The sequence below is a fragment of the Prunus mume genome, linkage group LG8, assembly GCF_029339155.1.
Source record: "Prunus mume cultivar Tortuosa linkage group LG8, ASM2933915v1, whole genome shotgun sequence".
NCBI lineage: Eukaryota > Viridiplantae > Streptophyta > Magnoliopsida > Rosales > Rosaceae > Prunus > Prunus mume.
In genome coordinates, this window is record NC_142705.1 from 19,793,123 (window position 1) to 19,809,006 (window position 15,884).

Sequence of the window (15,884 nt, forward strand, 5' to 3'; positions counted from 1 at the left end):
ACATTTTGGTGAAATTGCTTCTTTTCAATTTCGACCTCAGATTAGTTTTCAGTGACTATCTCACAAAGTACTGCATGAAATTTGGCAATGAACTCGGGAAAGACACAAACAAAAATTAAAAAGATAAGGAATGAAGGTACCTTGTTGGGTTGGCTCCCAACAAGTGCTTAGTTTAGAGTCAATAACCCAACTTTCGGAAATGCGTTGTCACATATGGTTTTGGTCGATGACCATTAACTTTGAAAGTTGTACCGTCACGAATCATTCTAAGGACCAACGAGCGTGAAGTTTCCCAAGAAAGAGTTTCAACTATGAGTTGTAGAGGAGAATGCCTTTGACCCTCATAAAATTCTTTCTTCAAGATGTGCTTGTCATGCCACTTCTTTGTACAATGCTTGTAAATTTGTGCATTCTCATACGATTCATTCTGAAGTTCCTCTAACTCATTCAATGGCAACTTCCTCTTCTCACTCATCGAACTCATGTCAAAATTGAGCGTTTTAATAGCCCAAAATGCTTTATGCTCTAGTTCCACAGGAACGTGGCACGCTTTCCCAAAAAACAAGTCTATATGGTGACATCCCAATTGGCGTTTTGAAAGCCATTCTATAAGCCCATAATTCATCATCCAATTTCAATGACCAATTTTTCCAAGACGCATTCATTATTGTTTCCAAGATTTTCTTTAATTCCCTATTCGAAACTTCAGCTTGCCATTAGTTTGCAGATGGTATAGAGTGGAAACTTGTGGGTAATGCCATATTTTGCGAGAAGAGAATTAAATTGACAATTGCAAAAATGCATACCTCCATCACTAATAATTGCACGAGGGACCCCAAATCTTGTGAAATATTCTTTTGTAGAAATTTAACCACAACCTTGGAGTTATTAGTGGGTAAGGCAGCAGCTTCGACCCATTTTGGTACATAATCTATTGCAACCAAAATATAAAAATTCCCATACGATGCCAAAAACAGACCCATGAAGTCAATACCCCAAACATCAAACAATTCTACCTCCAGAATATTATTCAAGGGCATTTGGTTTCTACTAGAGATATTTCTCTTACGTTGGTATTGATTACACGTCACAACAAAGTCTTGAGCAAAGTAGGCCAGAAAAACCCAGATTGTAGAACCTTGGCTGCAATCTTGGAAGCACCATAATGGCCTCCACATGCCAAAGTGTGACAATGCAATAATATGTCAACCATCTCTGTCTCAAGTACACATTTTAGTATAACTTGGTTAGGATAGTGCTTCCACAAATATGGATCATCCCAATAATAATGTTTAACCAACGATAGGAATTTCATTTTTTATAATTTACAAAAATGACATATTAAGGGGGGAAATTACCACAAGCTAGATAATTGACAAAGTCTGCTACCAGGGAGTGACGTATTCTTTCTCAGAATTGATGGAAAACAGTTGTTCGTTAGGATGGGTGCAACATCTTCTATAGCTTCATCCTCATGGACTAGCAGAGAGAGGTGGTCAGCCACCATTTTCTCATACCTTTTTTTTTATCTCAAATTTCAATATCAAACTCTTGAAGCAATAAAACCAATCGAATTAGTCTCGATTTTACTTCCTTCTTGGCAAGAAAAAATTTCAAAGCCGCATGATCCGTATACACAATTACCTATGCACCCAATAAGTAAGAACGAAATTTATCCAATGTGAATACCACTGCTAACAATTCATTTTCCATAGTGGTATAATTTAATTGGGTATCATTCAACGTACAACTCGCATAGTGAATCAGATGTGGTAATTTATTCTTCCTTTGACCCAAGATCGCTCCAATAATATAGTCACTTGCATCACACATAATCTCAAATGGTAATTCCCAATTGGGTGCAATAATGACTAGCGTAGTGGTGAGCTTCTCCTTCAGTAAATTAAATGCCTCCAAATATTCTAAATCAAAGCCGAAATTGGCATCCTTCAATAGCAACTTACAAAGAGGCTTTGTAATTTTCGAGAAATCGCTTTGTAAATTTCAAGAATCCTTAATAAATCAATGATAAAACCCACCATGTCCCAAGAAGCTCCAAATTCCTTTCACTATAGAAGGGGATGGTAGCTTTTCTATAGTCTCAATTTTTGCACGGTCAACATCAATACCTCTTGTTGAAATTTTATGCCCCAACACAATCCCTTCTTGTACCATAAAATGACATTTTTCCCAATTGAGAACTAAATTGGTTTCTTCACATCATGTCAACACTAATGGCAAATTATCCAAACAAGAATCAAAAGATGAATAAAACAGAGAAGTCATCCATAAACACCTCAATAAATTTCTCCACTATGTCACAAAAAATGCTCATCATGCAACACTGAAAAGTGGCAGGAGCGTTACATAACACAAAAGGCATACGACGATAGACAAAAGTGCCAAATGGACATGTGAATGTCATTTTTTCTTGGTCTTCAGGCATGATAGGGATTTGATTATACCCTGAGTACCCATCTAGAAAATAGTAATGACCGTGCCCAACACGTCTTTCTAGCAACTAATAAATAAAAGGTAGCTGGAAGTGATATTTTTCTAGTTGCATAATTCAATTTCCTTTACTGCAGACTCTCCATCCTGTAACAGTTCTTGTCGCGACCAACTCATTATTTTCATGGGACATTTTAGAAAAAACAAAAGGAGAGAGAAAAATTTTAAAAGAAGCAAAAATGGACAAAAATGCCCTTATTTATTTTTAGATTTCCTAAGAAATCCAATACATTTGCATGTCTTTGATTTGGTTTTTTGTCTTTTTGAAAAGCTGCTTTTTCCAAAAGTGAAAATTTTTTTATGTCTAAAACCTAAAAAACCTTATTTTCATTTTTTACAACAATCATCCCTCCCTTCTTTGGCACAACCTATGTAGGACTCGCCCAACTACTATCATATGTAGGGTACATAATACATGCATCAAGCAATTTTAATACCTCTACACGAACCACTTCTTTCATGTTGAGGTTTAATTGGCGTTCATGCTCAATGGATGGCTTATGCTCCTCTTGCATTAGTATTCGGTGCATACATATAGAATGGCCAATACCCTTGATGTCAGTGATCGTCCACCCAATTGCAGTTTTATGTTTTTGCAACACCCGTAACACTTTTTCTTCTTTAGTTTCACTCAGATTTGCAGCAATAATAACTGGTAAAGTTTCAGAAGTTCCCAAATAAGCATGCCTCAAATGTGTTGGCAATGGTTTCAGAGTGAGTGTAGGTGCAGTAATCACAGACGATGCAGTCTTAGGAGGTGCCACACCTAGCAGTTCGAACTCGTTCCTTCGCCTCGGGTTGTACACTTGTGATGCATCTAAATACAAGGCATATTCAGCAACTATTGGGTTGTCATATTATGAGGTAGCGGCATGGACCAATGTAGATTCCCATGGATGGCTCGGATTCTCCTTTTCAAATTTTCCTATAGCAATTTCATCAACTAATTCAATGCGAAAACAATCGTCTGCTTCTCTTGGAAATTTCATTAACTTTGAATGTAGTTTTTTCATTCCCAACTCTCAAAGTTAGTAAAATTTCTTCCACATCAATTAGAGTGCGTGAAGTAATTAGAATGGGGGGGCCCAAAATTAGCTTTGTATCATAATCTTCTTCCATATCCAAAACTAGAAAATCAGTCAGAAATATAAGTGTATCGAACCTTTACTAGAACATCTTCAATAATTCCGTCTGGATATATGATTGACTTGTCCTCCATCTGCAAAGAAACAGTAGTGGATTTAATTTCACCAATACCAATCTTTTTAGCAACAAATAAAGGTAGTAAGTTAATGTTAGAACCCAAATCATATAAAGCTTTTTTAAAGAAATTATTTACAATAATGCATGGAATTTTAAAACTCCCTCTATCTTTTTGCATTGGTGTAAGCTTCCGTTATAAGATGGCACTGCACTCTTCAGTAAGTTGGATTTTCTCGTGCTTCCTTTTCTTGGAGAGGATGTCTTTCATGAATTTTGCATAACTTGGCATTTGTTCCAAAGAAACGGCAAAGGTAATGTTTATATGCAACTTTTTGAACATCTCCAAGAATTTCGAAAATTTCCCATCAATTTTATTTTTCCTCAACCTCTACGGAAAAGGGATTGGTGGGACATATGGCTTCAATGGAGGGGAAGGAATTGGTATAGAATTTTTTTACTTCTAAGGATTTCTTGACAGTGGCTTCTGGGATGGTGATTGGAAGTGAAACTGCATGCCCCATTTCCACTTCTCAGCTTCTTTTATTTTTATAATTCTTCTTTTTCCAAGTCAACCGCAGTATTCACTTGCTTCCCTTTACGAAGCATGATTGCCTTTGCTTGTTCTTTATTTTTTGGGTTAACTTCGGGTTGGCTTGGCAATACTCCTTGGTTTCTTTTGCTCATTACACTAGCTAATTGGCCTACTTACACCTCCAAATTCTAAATAGAAGCATGCTGATTCTGAAGTTGGGTTTTTGTTTCACTCATAAATTGAGTGGTAAACATAGTCAACTGAGTAAGCGCATCTTCCAAGTTTATTTTCTTCTCTTGAGGCAGAAAGCCAGGTGGTGGTCTCTGCTCATTCTGATTATTGCTTCATGAAAAATTTGGATGGTTTCACCAACCGAGGATGTATGTATTGGAATAAGGATTATTCCTCTATCGATTAAATTCTGCAACTTGATTGACTTACTCAGCAAACACGAATGGGTTCCTTGTAGTGCACTCTGAACTTGCATGAGGTCCTGTACAAAATTCACAACCAAAATTAGTATTAGTGTTCACAGCAATTACACTCAAAGAATCAACTTTTTTAGTAAGGTTAGAAATTTGTGTTGTTAGCAAAGCCATAACATTAACTTCCAAGACCACAGCTGGCTTCAGATTCATTCTCTCACTTGGCCATTGGTAACTGTTGGATGCCATGGTCTCCAATAGTTCAAATGCTTCGGTAGCTGTTTTTGCCATTAAAGCCCCTCCAACTAATGGCGAATCCAGAAATTTTTCAAAAAAAGGGCAATATTTAAAAGGCTAAAAGTTCAAAAACAAAATTTAAACAACCAAATTTCTTTAGAATTTAAACAATACTAATGTCATTGATGAAAAGAAAAAAAAAAAAAAAACACCACAAACAAAACATGGAAAGCCTCTTTGATGCATTTAGTCAACTACATAGTGGGCGCTAGCCAAAGTTTTAAACGGTGGTGAGGGGTAAGCTTTTTGAGATATCAATTGTTACCTAATAAAACATACATTGGGATCAATAGAGGTGCATACTCCAGACTCTCCACAGGATTTTCCGACAAAGGAAGGTGCAACTGCACTTCCTTGTGCCTCTGTAGGTTTGCCACTGCCTCCAGCTGCTGCATCAACTATTGTCCTGCTTGTTTGACTCAACCTATTGTAAAAAGTCTGAATCCAAGTTGATAGCTTATGGTAAGGACACTTGCGCAGTAAATCTTTGAATTGTTCCCATGCTACATAAAGAGACTCCTTATCATATTAAGTGAACGACATAATATCTTGCCAGAATTTTGCAATTTTGGTTGGAGGGAAAAACTTCGCAAGGAATTCCTTGGATAAACCATCCCAAACTCCTTCAACTCCTTATACAAATTAGTATCGAAAAACATCCTGCCATACCAAAAGGGAAGTTATACAACAATATCCATCAAGTACAAAAGCTAAAACTAGTGTTAATTTTTATCAAATTCGATTTATGTAAACTACGTCATGCAAATTAATGTGTGCATAGTACTTAGTTGGAGTTTATCTGAACCTAGCTTTGAAATAAAACAAAACACATGCAACGCCCAAAAACAAAATAAGAAAATAACTCTTGCAAAAGATGAGGACGCCTCTTTACCCTCTTTCTCTTTTCTTTCAAAGTTTAAGCGGTGAAAGATAAGAAATTATTATATGGTACTAGAATATATTTACGTGGTTTATTTTTGTCGACATGTTATATGGACGACACATGGTATATTTTGTCAACGTGTTATACTATGAATGAACGACATAGTTAGGATTTCTCATTTTTAAGGTATAATTATCAACAAATATTCATTTATATTATAACATGTGAACAAATATCACATGACCGTGTACTACACTATAATTAATTACTTGTGAAAGAGAGTGGAGCAATGAGTTGTGATTATGATTTTGGTTGTTGTGAGGATTCGATTAGTTGTAATCCAAAAATGAAATAAAATAAAATAAATTAACCCCACATAGAGCCATCTATTATATATATTACCGTTATGCCAGCTTTCTACTCTAACCATGTCCATGTCATGATGATGATGCACCATTTCATGTGAAATCATATTACCTTTTCCTTTTACAACACCAAAAGAATTATCCCTCTCACTCACAAACAAACAAAAACACATACACACAGAGAGAAATTAAGTAAGAGATATGAAAAGACAGGATAGTAGTCTGCGCTCAGCCTCCTCACGCGGCGAAAATGGAACAGAAAATCTCCACGCAAAGACCATCGGCTGCATGTCCGGCATCGCCCACTTTCTCTCTAAATACCACTCTTCCCGCAAATTCCTCACTTTTGGTTTGTTCCATTTTTTTTCTTCTTCTTTATCTATATATTTTGTTCATCCATCTCTCTCTCTCTCTGCATATAAATATATATTTCATATATTTTGTAATTTATGTTTTTAATTATTTTCAGGGAGAAAGCAAGAGAAGAATGGGGCTGGTTCCTCTTCTAGAATATCAAAGTCCTCGACAGCAATCCAAGCTTCCACACCGCCTATGTTAGGTCAAGTAAAAAATGGAGACAAGTCCATTTATCTGCGTAGATTCTCATGCAACATACCAAGAAGTCCCACGCTTCCGGCAGAGATCAGGCGCTCCAACTCTGTGGACCCGCCTGAGAACTCCCCAATCCCACCAACCCTAATTGCAAGGCTGATGGGGTTGGAACAGGCTCTAGCTCCGCAAGTCATGCCAAAGACGGCGGTGCCAGGCCCACGTCCACCAATAAGAGGCAGCAGCTTTTGGGCGCATTGGAGAAGTGTGATGAAGACTTGAAGGCCCTAAAGAAGATCATAGACGCCGTTCGGGCAGCGGATGGGCTCCGATCACCCGCCGTGGTGAAGCGAATGGAGGCCATTGGTGACAAGAAGAAAAGGTTTTATGGTGCAAATTCAAAGTGCTTGGAGTTTGGTACTGAGCATCCGAGTCCGGTGTCCGTTCTTGATGAGTCTACTCGTTCCCCTTTCAGCAACCACCAACACTACAAAAAGCAAGTGTTAAATTACGGTATGTGCCATGTTCTCTCTTTTCTTCCTTACAACTTTTTCTTTTCCATTTTGCTTTTGGTACTAATAACCATCTAGCATCTCAGTATTTAGTCTATTTTTTTCTTACTTTTAATATTATATTTAGAAGATATCAATCTTTCGCCCTTAAACCTTTATTATATTTATTTAGTAAATAAGTTACTTACACAAATTCTTTAATGTGTGTGTGTCATCGGGCATGTTTAGCTTGCTCCCTTTCCGCAATGTGCGATTAAAGCAATCTTGTTGTTTCCTTATACAAATTGTTTAATGTGTCATAGGCCAAAATGAGTAGAAAAACTTACTTGTAATATGGATATTACTATTTTGTTATTTCCGATCAATAACACAATGATACGTGAAAAATTTATTTTACGTATCATTGTATTATTAGTTGGAATAACAAAACAGTATTATCCCTGCTGTATGAGAATGTTTCTCTAAAATGAGATGTAAACTACCAACCCAAAGACCGAATATTTATATAAAAAAAGTTGATGATGTAGTGTAAGCTCTCATAGGCGCTTCACTTTACCTCCCGACATCCATATATTAAAAGTCTGAATTTGCCCACCTCAATTAAGTCATATGCATATAGATCTGGTTTCATGTGGTTATTGTCTACTAATTTCTTGCTGCAGTTGATTGCTAAATATTTACTTGCTCTTTCAATATTTTCATACGGAAAATGCTTTCAACTTGAAGTGGGAGCTTGTAGCTTTGCCTTCCTTTATGACGAAAATAGAAAGAAAAAAGAAACTAATAAAACTTATTAAAAAATAAAATAAAAAAGGAAGTTAGAATCTGACAAAACAAGGTCCAAGCACATGAAGATTTTACACCAAACAGAAGATTAGAAGAAAAAGTCACCCCTAGGAATGTTTCTTTTGTGTCCGAAGAGAGCATCCCTAGGAAAAAGTCTGCTATGCTCCACCAAAGATTTAGGATTCCAAGTTAACATCTTCCATGTACATGTTGTGGCCATCATAACCATACTATAGTGGGAGACAACCTAATTGATCTCTTCCATCATACTATGTGCAATCATTAATCATCAACACTATATATATATATTAAATCATCAAGAGATATTTAGTCATATACCCATTTTTAGCATTAAAACTATAAATAAACCCAACACCATTTAATTTCTATAAACAAACCCAAAAAAAGACAACTGGCCCTATTGAATTTAATTTTGATTATTAAATAACTTTCATGCCCTACTGAGTGTTTTGGGTTTTTTTTATGAGATTTTTGGGTTTGGTTTGTTTTAAGAAATCAATGGCAATTTTGTAATTTAAAAGAAATTAAAAGCTTTTTTGTTTATTGTGATTGGCAACATAAAATTTTACAGAACAACCAAGAAACTAGGAAACGCAAAATTAATTCAACTTATAGAACACCCATTTCTATCAAAAATAATAATAAAAATAATTTATACAACAAAATTTAAATAAAAACCAAAATTGACAAAGGAACTTAACTTAGAGATATTTAGTTATATACCCATTCTTAGCACTAGTGTTATAGATAAATATTATACCATTTAATTTCTATCCCAAAAAAAAAACTCTACTGTTGCCAGCTGTGTCCTATTTTTTAGTTTACTTAATATACTAATTTTCAATTTTACCCTTTTGTTTTAAGTGTTTTAGATTTTTTGTGAGGTTTTGAGATTGAACTAGTTTTAAGAAAATCAATGATAATTTTATAAATTACAGAAAGTTCAAAATCTCTTTGTTATATTGTAAATGGATTTTGGCAGCATAAAAAATGAATCAATATGAAGAAAGACAAACCTATTAAGAGCCTTATTAACTTTGCATGGACTAGAAATCTGAAATTCCTTCATGATGGAGTCAAAGTTGGTTCAAAAGCAAAAGGAGAGTGAGAGAGACAAATGGAAAGGAAAGGAAGACAAACCCTAATGGATTTACCTGGCAAAACCCTCTTTTGCAGGCTGTGGGTTCCATGACCACTTTGTATGGACTAGTATATGTTTAAAGATTTTGACCCCCCCAAAAAATAAAGTATATGCTTAAAGCTACGTCTGGAAAGAAGCACGTGCACTGCGCGTGGGGACAGCCTTGTTGAGGACATCATGCGTTATGTAATGATGTACAATTTATGCGTGCATCCCTATGCAATTGCTATGCCTACAGCTAATGGTATCCAAACACAGACAATCCTCTACACGCAAGAAGTTTGTAGCTCAAGTCATTAAGAACATTTATTTTTACATATAAGATCTCAAGTTCGAGTGCTATAACAAGAGTTCTTTATTTAAGTGTACATTTTTCAATTAAATTATTGCAAGATTATTTATTTATTTTTTACTAAAAACCAAAAAATCATTACAGTGTTGAATTTTCATAAGTCATCATGGGCTGCAAGGTAGGGATGGTCCATGGAATTAGTACTCAAGAGTGAGCACTTTTGTAATGAGTCTACTCTATTTCATCGATTCTTTTGGGTCATGCAATTGCACACGAACATGTGTGTAGTAATAATAGCACGATCTTAAACCGACCGGGCCGGCTTGTTTGACACTGCTAATATATTATGTAATTTTTTTTTAAAGAATCTATGTAAGGCACATAAACTGTAATTTAATTTGAATGCAGGGCGAGCACAACCTCAACAACAAAGGAAGAAACCAGGAGAAGAGGACTTCATCAACATCAATCCAAGTATGATTGACAAAATCACAACCGAATCAGTGGAAGCATCATCATCACTATTAATATGGAACAGCAATGCCATGCGAGAGAGTGTAGAGGAAGTGTGCAGGGACATTGCTTGGGGTGAGAGGAGAGAAATTGGAAGAATAGGGTTGGCTTTACAGGACCACATTTGCAAAGAGTTGATCCAAGAGATGGTCACAGAAATGGGATATAGTTGTGTGTATTCACTGCCCTTTGAGGCATGTAAGAGAAGACTACGTTTCTAATTGGTGTGTACTACTTTAGTAACATGAATGATTTTTGGGGATTTTATTATTATTATTATTATTAGTGTTTTCTTTTTCTTTTTGATGATTAAAATGACTTGGGTGATGCTTTTCAGTTTCAATCATTTGGCTTTTAAGAAAAAATAAAAACTCAACAAAAAGCATTTCCGTTGCCGGGACTTGAACCCGGGTCTCTCGGGTGAGAGCCGAGTATCCTGACCAACTAGACTACAACGGAACTTGTGTACTTCTCGGCCACAAGAGAGTTATATTTTTTTGCATGATTGTCCTGTTTTGCTAATGCAGCTTATCTGCTGCTTTGGACAAAGTTTAGGGGATCATATTGTTGTCTGGAGAGCAATCTTATTGGAACCTTGATATCCAAACTTACAAGAAAAACATTTGAGATTTTCCCAACAAGTGTATTAAAAGTAAAAGTAATTTATTTTTCCTGTAATCTTGCCAATCTCTGTGTCATAAAGACTAAGAACAAGTTTGAGTTGATGCTGCAATCATTCGCTCTTTGGTAACCCCAGCATTGCACATGTTGGCAAAAACTCGTGTGTATTGCATTCCATAATTCGAGAGTGACCCACAATATTTCTCATAAGTTCTCACCTGCATCAATGAATCAGTATCCAAATTAACCCTACATATCAAAGAGTCTGTATACTACGTTTAGTTCATAACTGAAAAAACTTACAAGCGTCTTGAAGCAGCTCCAATCATCCACAAGGCTTTGACTCTGAGGTCGAACATTCTTCAAGTTACTCTCATGTCCAAACAAAAGCCACCGGATTTTATCTACATTGCCGTCGATGCGCTTCCTACGATCAACTTCAGCACGTAGTTCCTCTCTAGCTTCATGCCTCTCATCAGACCCAATCGGAGCTTTACGCGACTGGATTAATATACAAATAGAGATTACATTTGAGATTTAGTACTAATATAGTAAACCATCAAAGCTGATCAAAGAAGTTAAAATTAGTTAGGAAGATAGAGAGATCAGAGACCTTGACCAAAAAGTGAAGGAGATCTGCATCACGTTGGTTGAAAATCGATCCTAAGAGCGATGGTGACGATTCACTTCGGGTGTAAGAAGTAGAGTTATCATTTGAACCCATGTAAGAGAAGAGTAAATCGTTGGCTTGATTCAGATTTCCATACTGAGTAACATGAGAACCTAGTCCCTCAGTAGTATTTCTTGTTCTCTTTCTAACCTGTATCCCATTTGCAAATGTAGCCAACACCAATCAAAGCATCAATGGAGAGAAAAAAAACCAAGTGACATAATTAATAAAGAACTAACTGAAATAAGTATATAATTCATAAAAAATAACATAATCAAAATAGCGTATATTTCAGTTGTTGCAGTTAAAAAATATATAAAAATATTTGTAAGAGGATATTATAAGTTTCGATATTTTACTGCTTCATATTGCTGTTCAAAAGTTTCTCTCCGCAAATCTTTGATGTCGCTGCTCCCCATGTACATAAAAACACCAAAAATCATCACAGTTCAAAGGATAAGGATTAATTGAGATAATCAGTAGTTGACTAGAGCAGTTGTGCTCCCCACTCTGCACCCGAATTCGAATCCCCCTCCTTATAGTTTAGATTAGATTAATATAGAATATCATTTGTTGGCCTCGTTTAGCTAATTGGTTGTGTCCCGTAAACTTTTGTTGTGAATTAAATCCAACAAATTGAGACTAAATAATATTCAGAAAATAGTACGTACCAATCCTCCATCCAAGAAATACTATACAAGTCTCCCAAACAAGTGGTATATCCTGCAGGAGGACCAGGATTAAAACCGGGACAATATGTTCCCCAACTGTTTTCCGTTGCATTTGCTGCTGTGGTCGCATAGATACTTATATTGTTTGGAAGGAGGCCCTCGAACATGCTCCCAGATTCACAAGATTCAAGGTAAAATACCTAAGTTTTTTTAAAGATCATTAGTTAGAATATAAATCCATTAAAAAAAAACCATTTCTTATAGTTTTATTTTACCATATCTTTGTAGGACTTGGCTTCATGCTTCTGTTTCAGAACATCCACTAGATCGTTTGCATAAACATAGTCGCCTTCAGGCATCCCTACACCAGATCATTGAAAGGAAAAAGGTTTGTAGGTTGAATATGTACACTAATAATATGTAAATTTCTTCTATACGTGTGATATTTGGGAAGGAGGATTCAAACACAGAACCTCGGGTATAGGAATATAACTGCTCTTAACAACTTTAGCTACAAACTCCTCGCTAGAAATTACATTCTTAGATTAATTAATGTAAGTTACTAACCGATTATTCCAGCGGCACCATGGTCTGTATAGTAAATAAAAATGTTGTCATTTGGACCACTGTCTAGAACCTTGCCACTACCCCCGGTGAGAGCAGTTTTATTTCCAAGAATAACAGCATAAAGATTAGCAGCGGTCACATTGGTTCCTGTATAATCCTGCAAAAGCGAAGTGTATATATGTCAAACAAACCAGTATACTTATTTTAAAACTGAGATTAGGTGCTCAAACGAATCAACTCGTAGCACTACATTAACATGTCACGTGTTGCTACTGTCACACTAAATAATTTCTCTTTTTCTCATCTTAATTAATTAAAATTTATTAACAAAAGAAAAGTAAAGAAACCTTGGGAACTCCTTCGTAAACATCTGGACCATCTGGCTTGTTGATGATGACACCAGGTCTAGGGTTCTGAACATTGAATGCAATGTCATCATACATAAAAACAATAATGTTTTCATCTTTCAATCCGCCTTTCTTCAATATTTGATATGCATGACATACATCGGCCTGCAATGTTTCCCACAAACTATCTTAGAAAAATAATTATAATTAAAAAAAATTAGATGTTCCATTTCAATATGAATACATATATATAAGAGGCCTAAAGTGCTAATCAATTATATGGCACTAATCACTTGTTTTGTCTTACTATATATATATGTGTGTGTGTACATATATCGGACGAGTGACGCTACCTTGTAAGGCTATGTTGTTATACAAATACACTTATTTTTTCAAACCATATGAATCACAACAAAATTTGGCGAAATCAATATAATCAAGAGTCGACATTCATAGTCTAGCAAGACAAGTATATTATACTAGACAATTTGACGCGAGAACAAAAATTAAATGAGCCCAAAATTTTTTAGTTTTTGTTTTCACTTTTGTTATTCCTCCCTCCTATCCTCCGCTCTCATCTTCCCCCTCAATCACATATTCACTCACATTCACTCTCATTCTCACTTCCATTCTCCGTCTTTTCCCTCCATACTAGCACAAAAATTAACAAATTAAAAACTAAAAACTAAAATTGAAATAGTTATCAAACTGGCCCTTATTGAATTGATTATACACCTGATGCCTATAGTTCTGATAACCATATGAACCAGCAACTAGGACTGCCCATCTGGTTCCATTTTGCTCAGTCGCAGTAGATGATGATGAGCCACTGTCAACATGAATGATGAAATCCTCTGGAAATTCTGATGGCATTAACTTGGATGCATTTGCGCAAATCAGACTTAAGGTTGCAATGAATATAAGAAATGTACCACAAAGGTGCCCAGCCATCATGACTTTGCAATAATATTAACAAGTGAAACCAAACCAACTATATATTTGTAGGGTTTCTTAGTTGAAAATGAATGGTTGAGAGACTGAAACTTCGATACAAGATAGAGGTATAAGTTAAGATAATGGATTAAATTAATTTCAATAAATACAATGCAAACCAGATATATAATTGTTTTTGAATGAAAAGTTCATCAATTTGTCACGACTATACATGCAAGGCTTCAAACTTGCACACATCCTCTTCGATTTCCACAATATATATTTGTGTATAATACAAAGCAAAGCTAGCAACCAATTAGCTTATGCAATAGCCAGCTAGCAGACTAATCTAAGCTAATTTAAAACTAAGCTTTGGCAACCTGTACTTTTTCTAGTCCACTCGTATATACAACTCATACTATGTCTTTTCTTCCCATGTTTTTCTCGCCTCATGTTAAAACACTCAGCTTCAAGAAATTTACATCGAGCTTTAGAAGTATTCGCATGATAAGTGAAAAACAAAGATGGGAACAAGAAGGAAAAGGGACATGATAAAAAACCTATTTTATTATTCCTTTTGATATGGTTTTGTTTGTTTATTCGAACTTACATTACAAGTAACGACAATTAGAAGAAATGGAATGATTTCCATTCTTGATTTTCTCTACATTTATTTGCATTATTTAATACGAGGGCCTAACTTTAAAAACTTTAATCAAATACCCTACAAATTAGGAATTGGATCAACTAAGAGGGGTAGTTACCGATAGGGTGTTAGTTGGATTGGCCCAGGTCCTTAGTGTGCTCCCAAGTGGTCTTGAGTTCAAGTCCCCATGGTACTCGTGTGTGAGTTTTCCCCCCTCCACTTCCTAACTTTGGCAAAAACAAAAAACAAAAAACTAGGAGGGGGTAGTCTTATATTCTCATTCCTTGTTTATCCTATTTCATTTCCTCTTATTCCCATTATGTATTGGAAATTGAAAAGAGAAGCACCTTGTTGAAATCATCACATGGTTAGAAATGACAAAAATTTCTTAGTCTTCATAAGTGCCGGAAGCATTAAATCTTAAGGATTGAATCCAAGAAAAAACGCACAGAAAATAAGTCCAAGAACAAGAAAATAGAAAGATACATAATTTAATGAAGTTCCTCATGGCCAGTGTCACTTGAGTACAACCTCAGAGCAGTATGAGCAAACAAATCAATTGTCAATAAATTAGAGTGTTTACAAAGTGTTTGGAGACCTCAACCCCGAATACACTTAGTGGCTCTCACTAAAAAGAATAAACAAATAATCATACTAAGCTAAGTGCCGATTTGGTATTGGTCATTGGGGTGGTTATTGGGGTCCATATTATTTTGATATTTTTGAAAGCCCAACCTATTTCGTAACATATAAGAAAAATCACTTATTGTGAATAATTTATATGTGTTGGGGTCTTTTTTCGTCGAAAGGCTTGTCTAAGCTTGTTGATTCGTGGACCACCATATAGTGATGAATCAAGCCTTCGTTGCCCCTTTCTCCGAGTTAGTGAGAACTAGGCCCAAGGCATCCCAAAGGAGAAGCAAGTCCTAGGGGAGTACTCTGTTGTTCTTCCAACGACTGCAAGTTTTGTGTTGATGTTTCCGGCAGCTCTGAAAATAGTTGGAGATTGTTCATTGATGTTGTATAGGCTTGGCATGAAAGTTTGCTTTGGTGAATCAAGATATTACTAGGCTTAGCATGAGAGGCTTGTGGCGTGGGAGCTAAGAGCCCATAAGTTTAACAAGAGAGGAGTTGGAAAGGTAAAAGCTTGGAATTGTAGCTGGACTATATGTTTCGGCAGCTCTGGAATTGCTCCCACCAACTTGAATGGGTTTCTTGAAACAAATAAAGTTAACTATGATGCTTGACTCTTAGGATGGTGATTTACAAAAATGCTTGGGTGATATTCAGGTTTTAGCATGGTCTTCTAAGAGAAAATGAGCATAAAGAAAGGATTAAGGCTTGAGATTTTGGGTGTTTTAGGCATCCAGACGATGAGCTTGCGATGTCTGTCTTTTCT

The 15,884-nt window shown here is 35.8% G+C and overlaps 2 protein-coding genes and 1 non-coding gene across 3 annotated transcripts; 1 reads left to right on the forward strand and 2 right to left on the reverse strand.

Moving 5' to 3' along the window:
- The first annotated feature begins 6,297 nt into the window (after positions 1-6,297).
- On the forward strand, positions 6,298-10,327 carry LOC103339132 (uncharacterized). Its single transcript, XM_008242419.2, is given in 4 exon segments — positions 6,298-6,565; positions 6,686-6,976; positions 6,979-7,278; positions 9,926-10,327. Coding segments are annotated over 4 exon segments (1,065 nt in total). The 5' UTR covers positions 6,298-6,417; the 3' UTR covers positions 10,252-10,327.
- An 89-nt stretch (positions 10,328-10,416) lies between these two features.
- Positions 10,417-10,489, reverse strand: TRNAE-CUC (transfer RNA glutamic acid (anticodon CUC)). The gene has a single exon. It is a non-coding gene; the product is annotated as a tRNA-Glu (tRNA).
- A 115-nt stretch (positions 10,490-10,604) lies between these two features.
- On the reverse strand, positions 10,605-13,805 carry LOC103339133 (vacuolar-processing enzyme-like). The gene is made up of 9 exons (XM_008242420.2): positions 13,642-13,805; positions 12,907-13,071; positions 12,560-12,716; positions 12,268-12,353; positions 11,993-12,192; positions 11,681-11,729; positions 11,265-11,471; positions 10,955-11,152; positions 10,605-10,869 (listed from the first exon to the last, which is right to left on the reverse strand). The coding sequence occupies exons 1-9, from the start codon at positions 13,777-13,779 to the stop codon at positions 10,735-10,737; spliced, it is 1,335 nt and encodes a 444-aa protein (XP_008240642.2). The 5' UTR covers positions 13,780-13,805; the 3' UTR covers positions 10,605-10,734.
- Between the last annotated feature and the right edge of the window lie 2,079 nt (positions 13,806-15,884).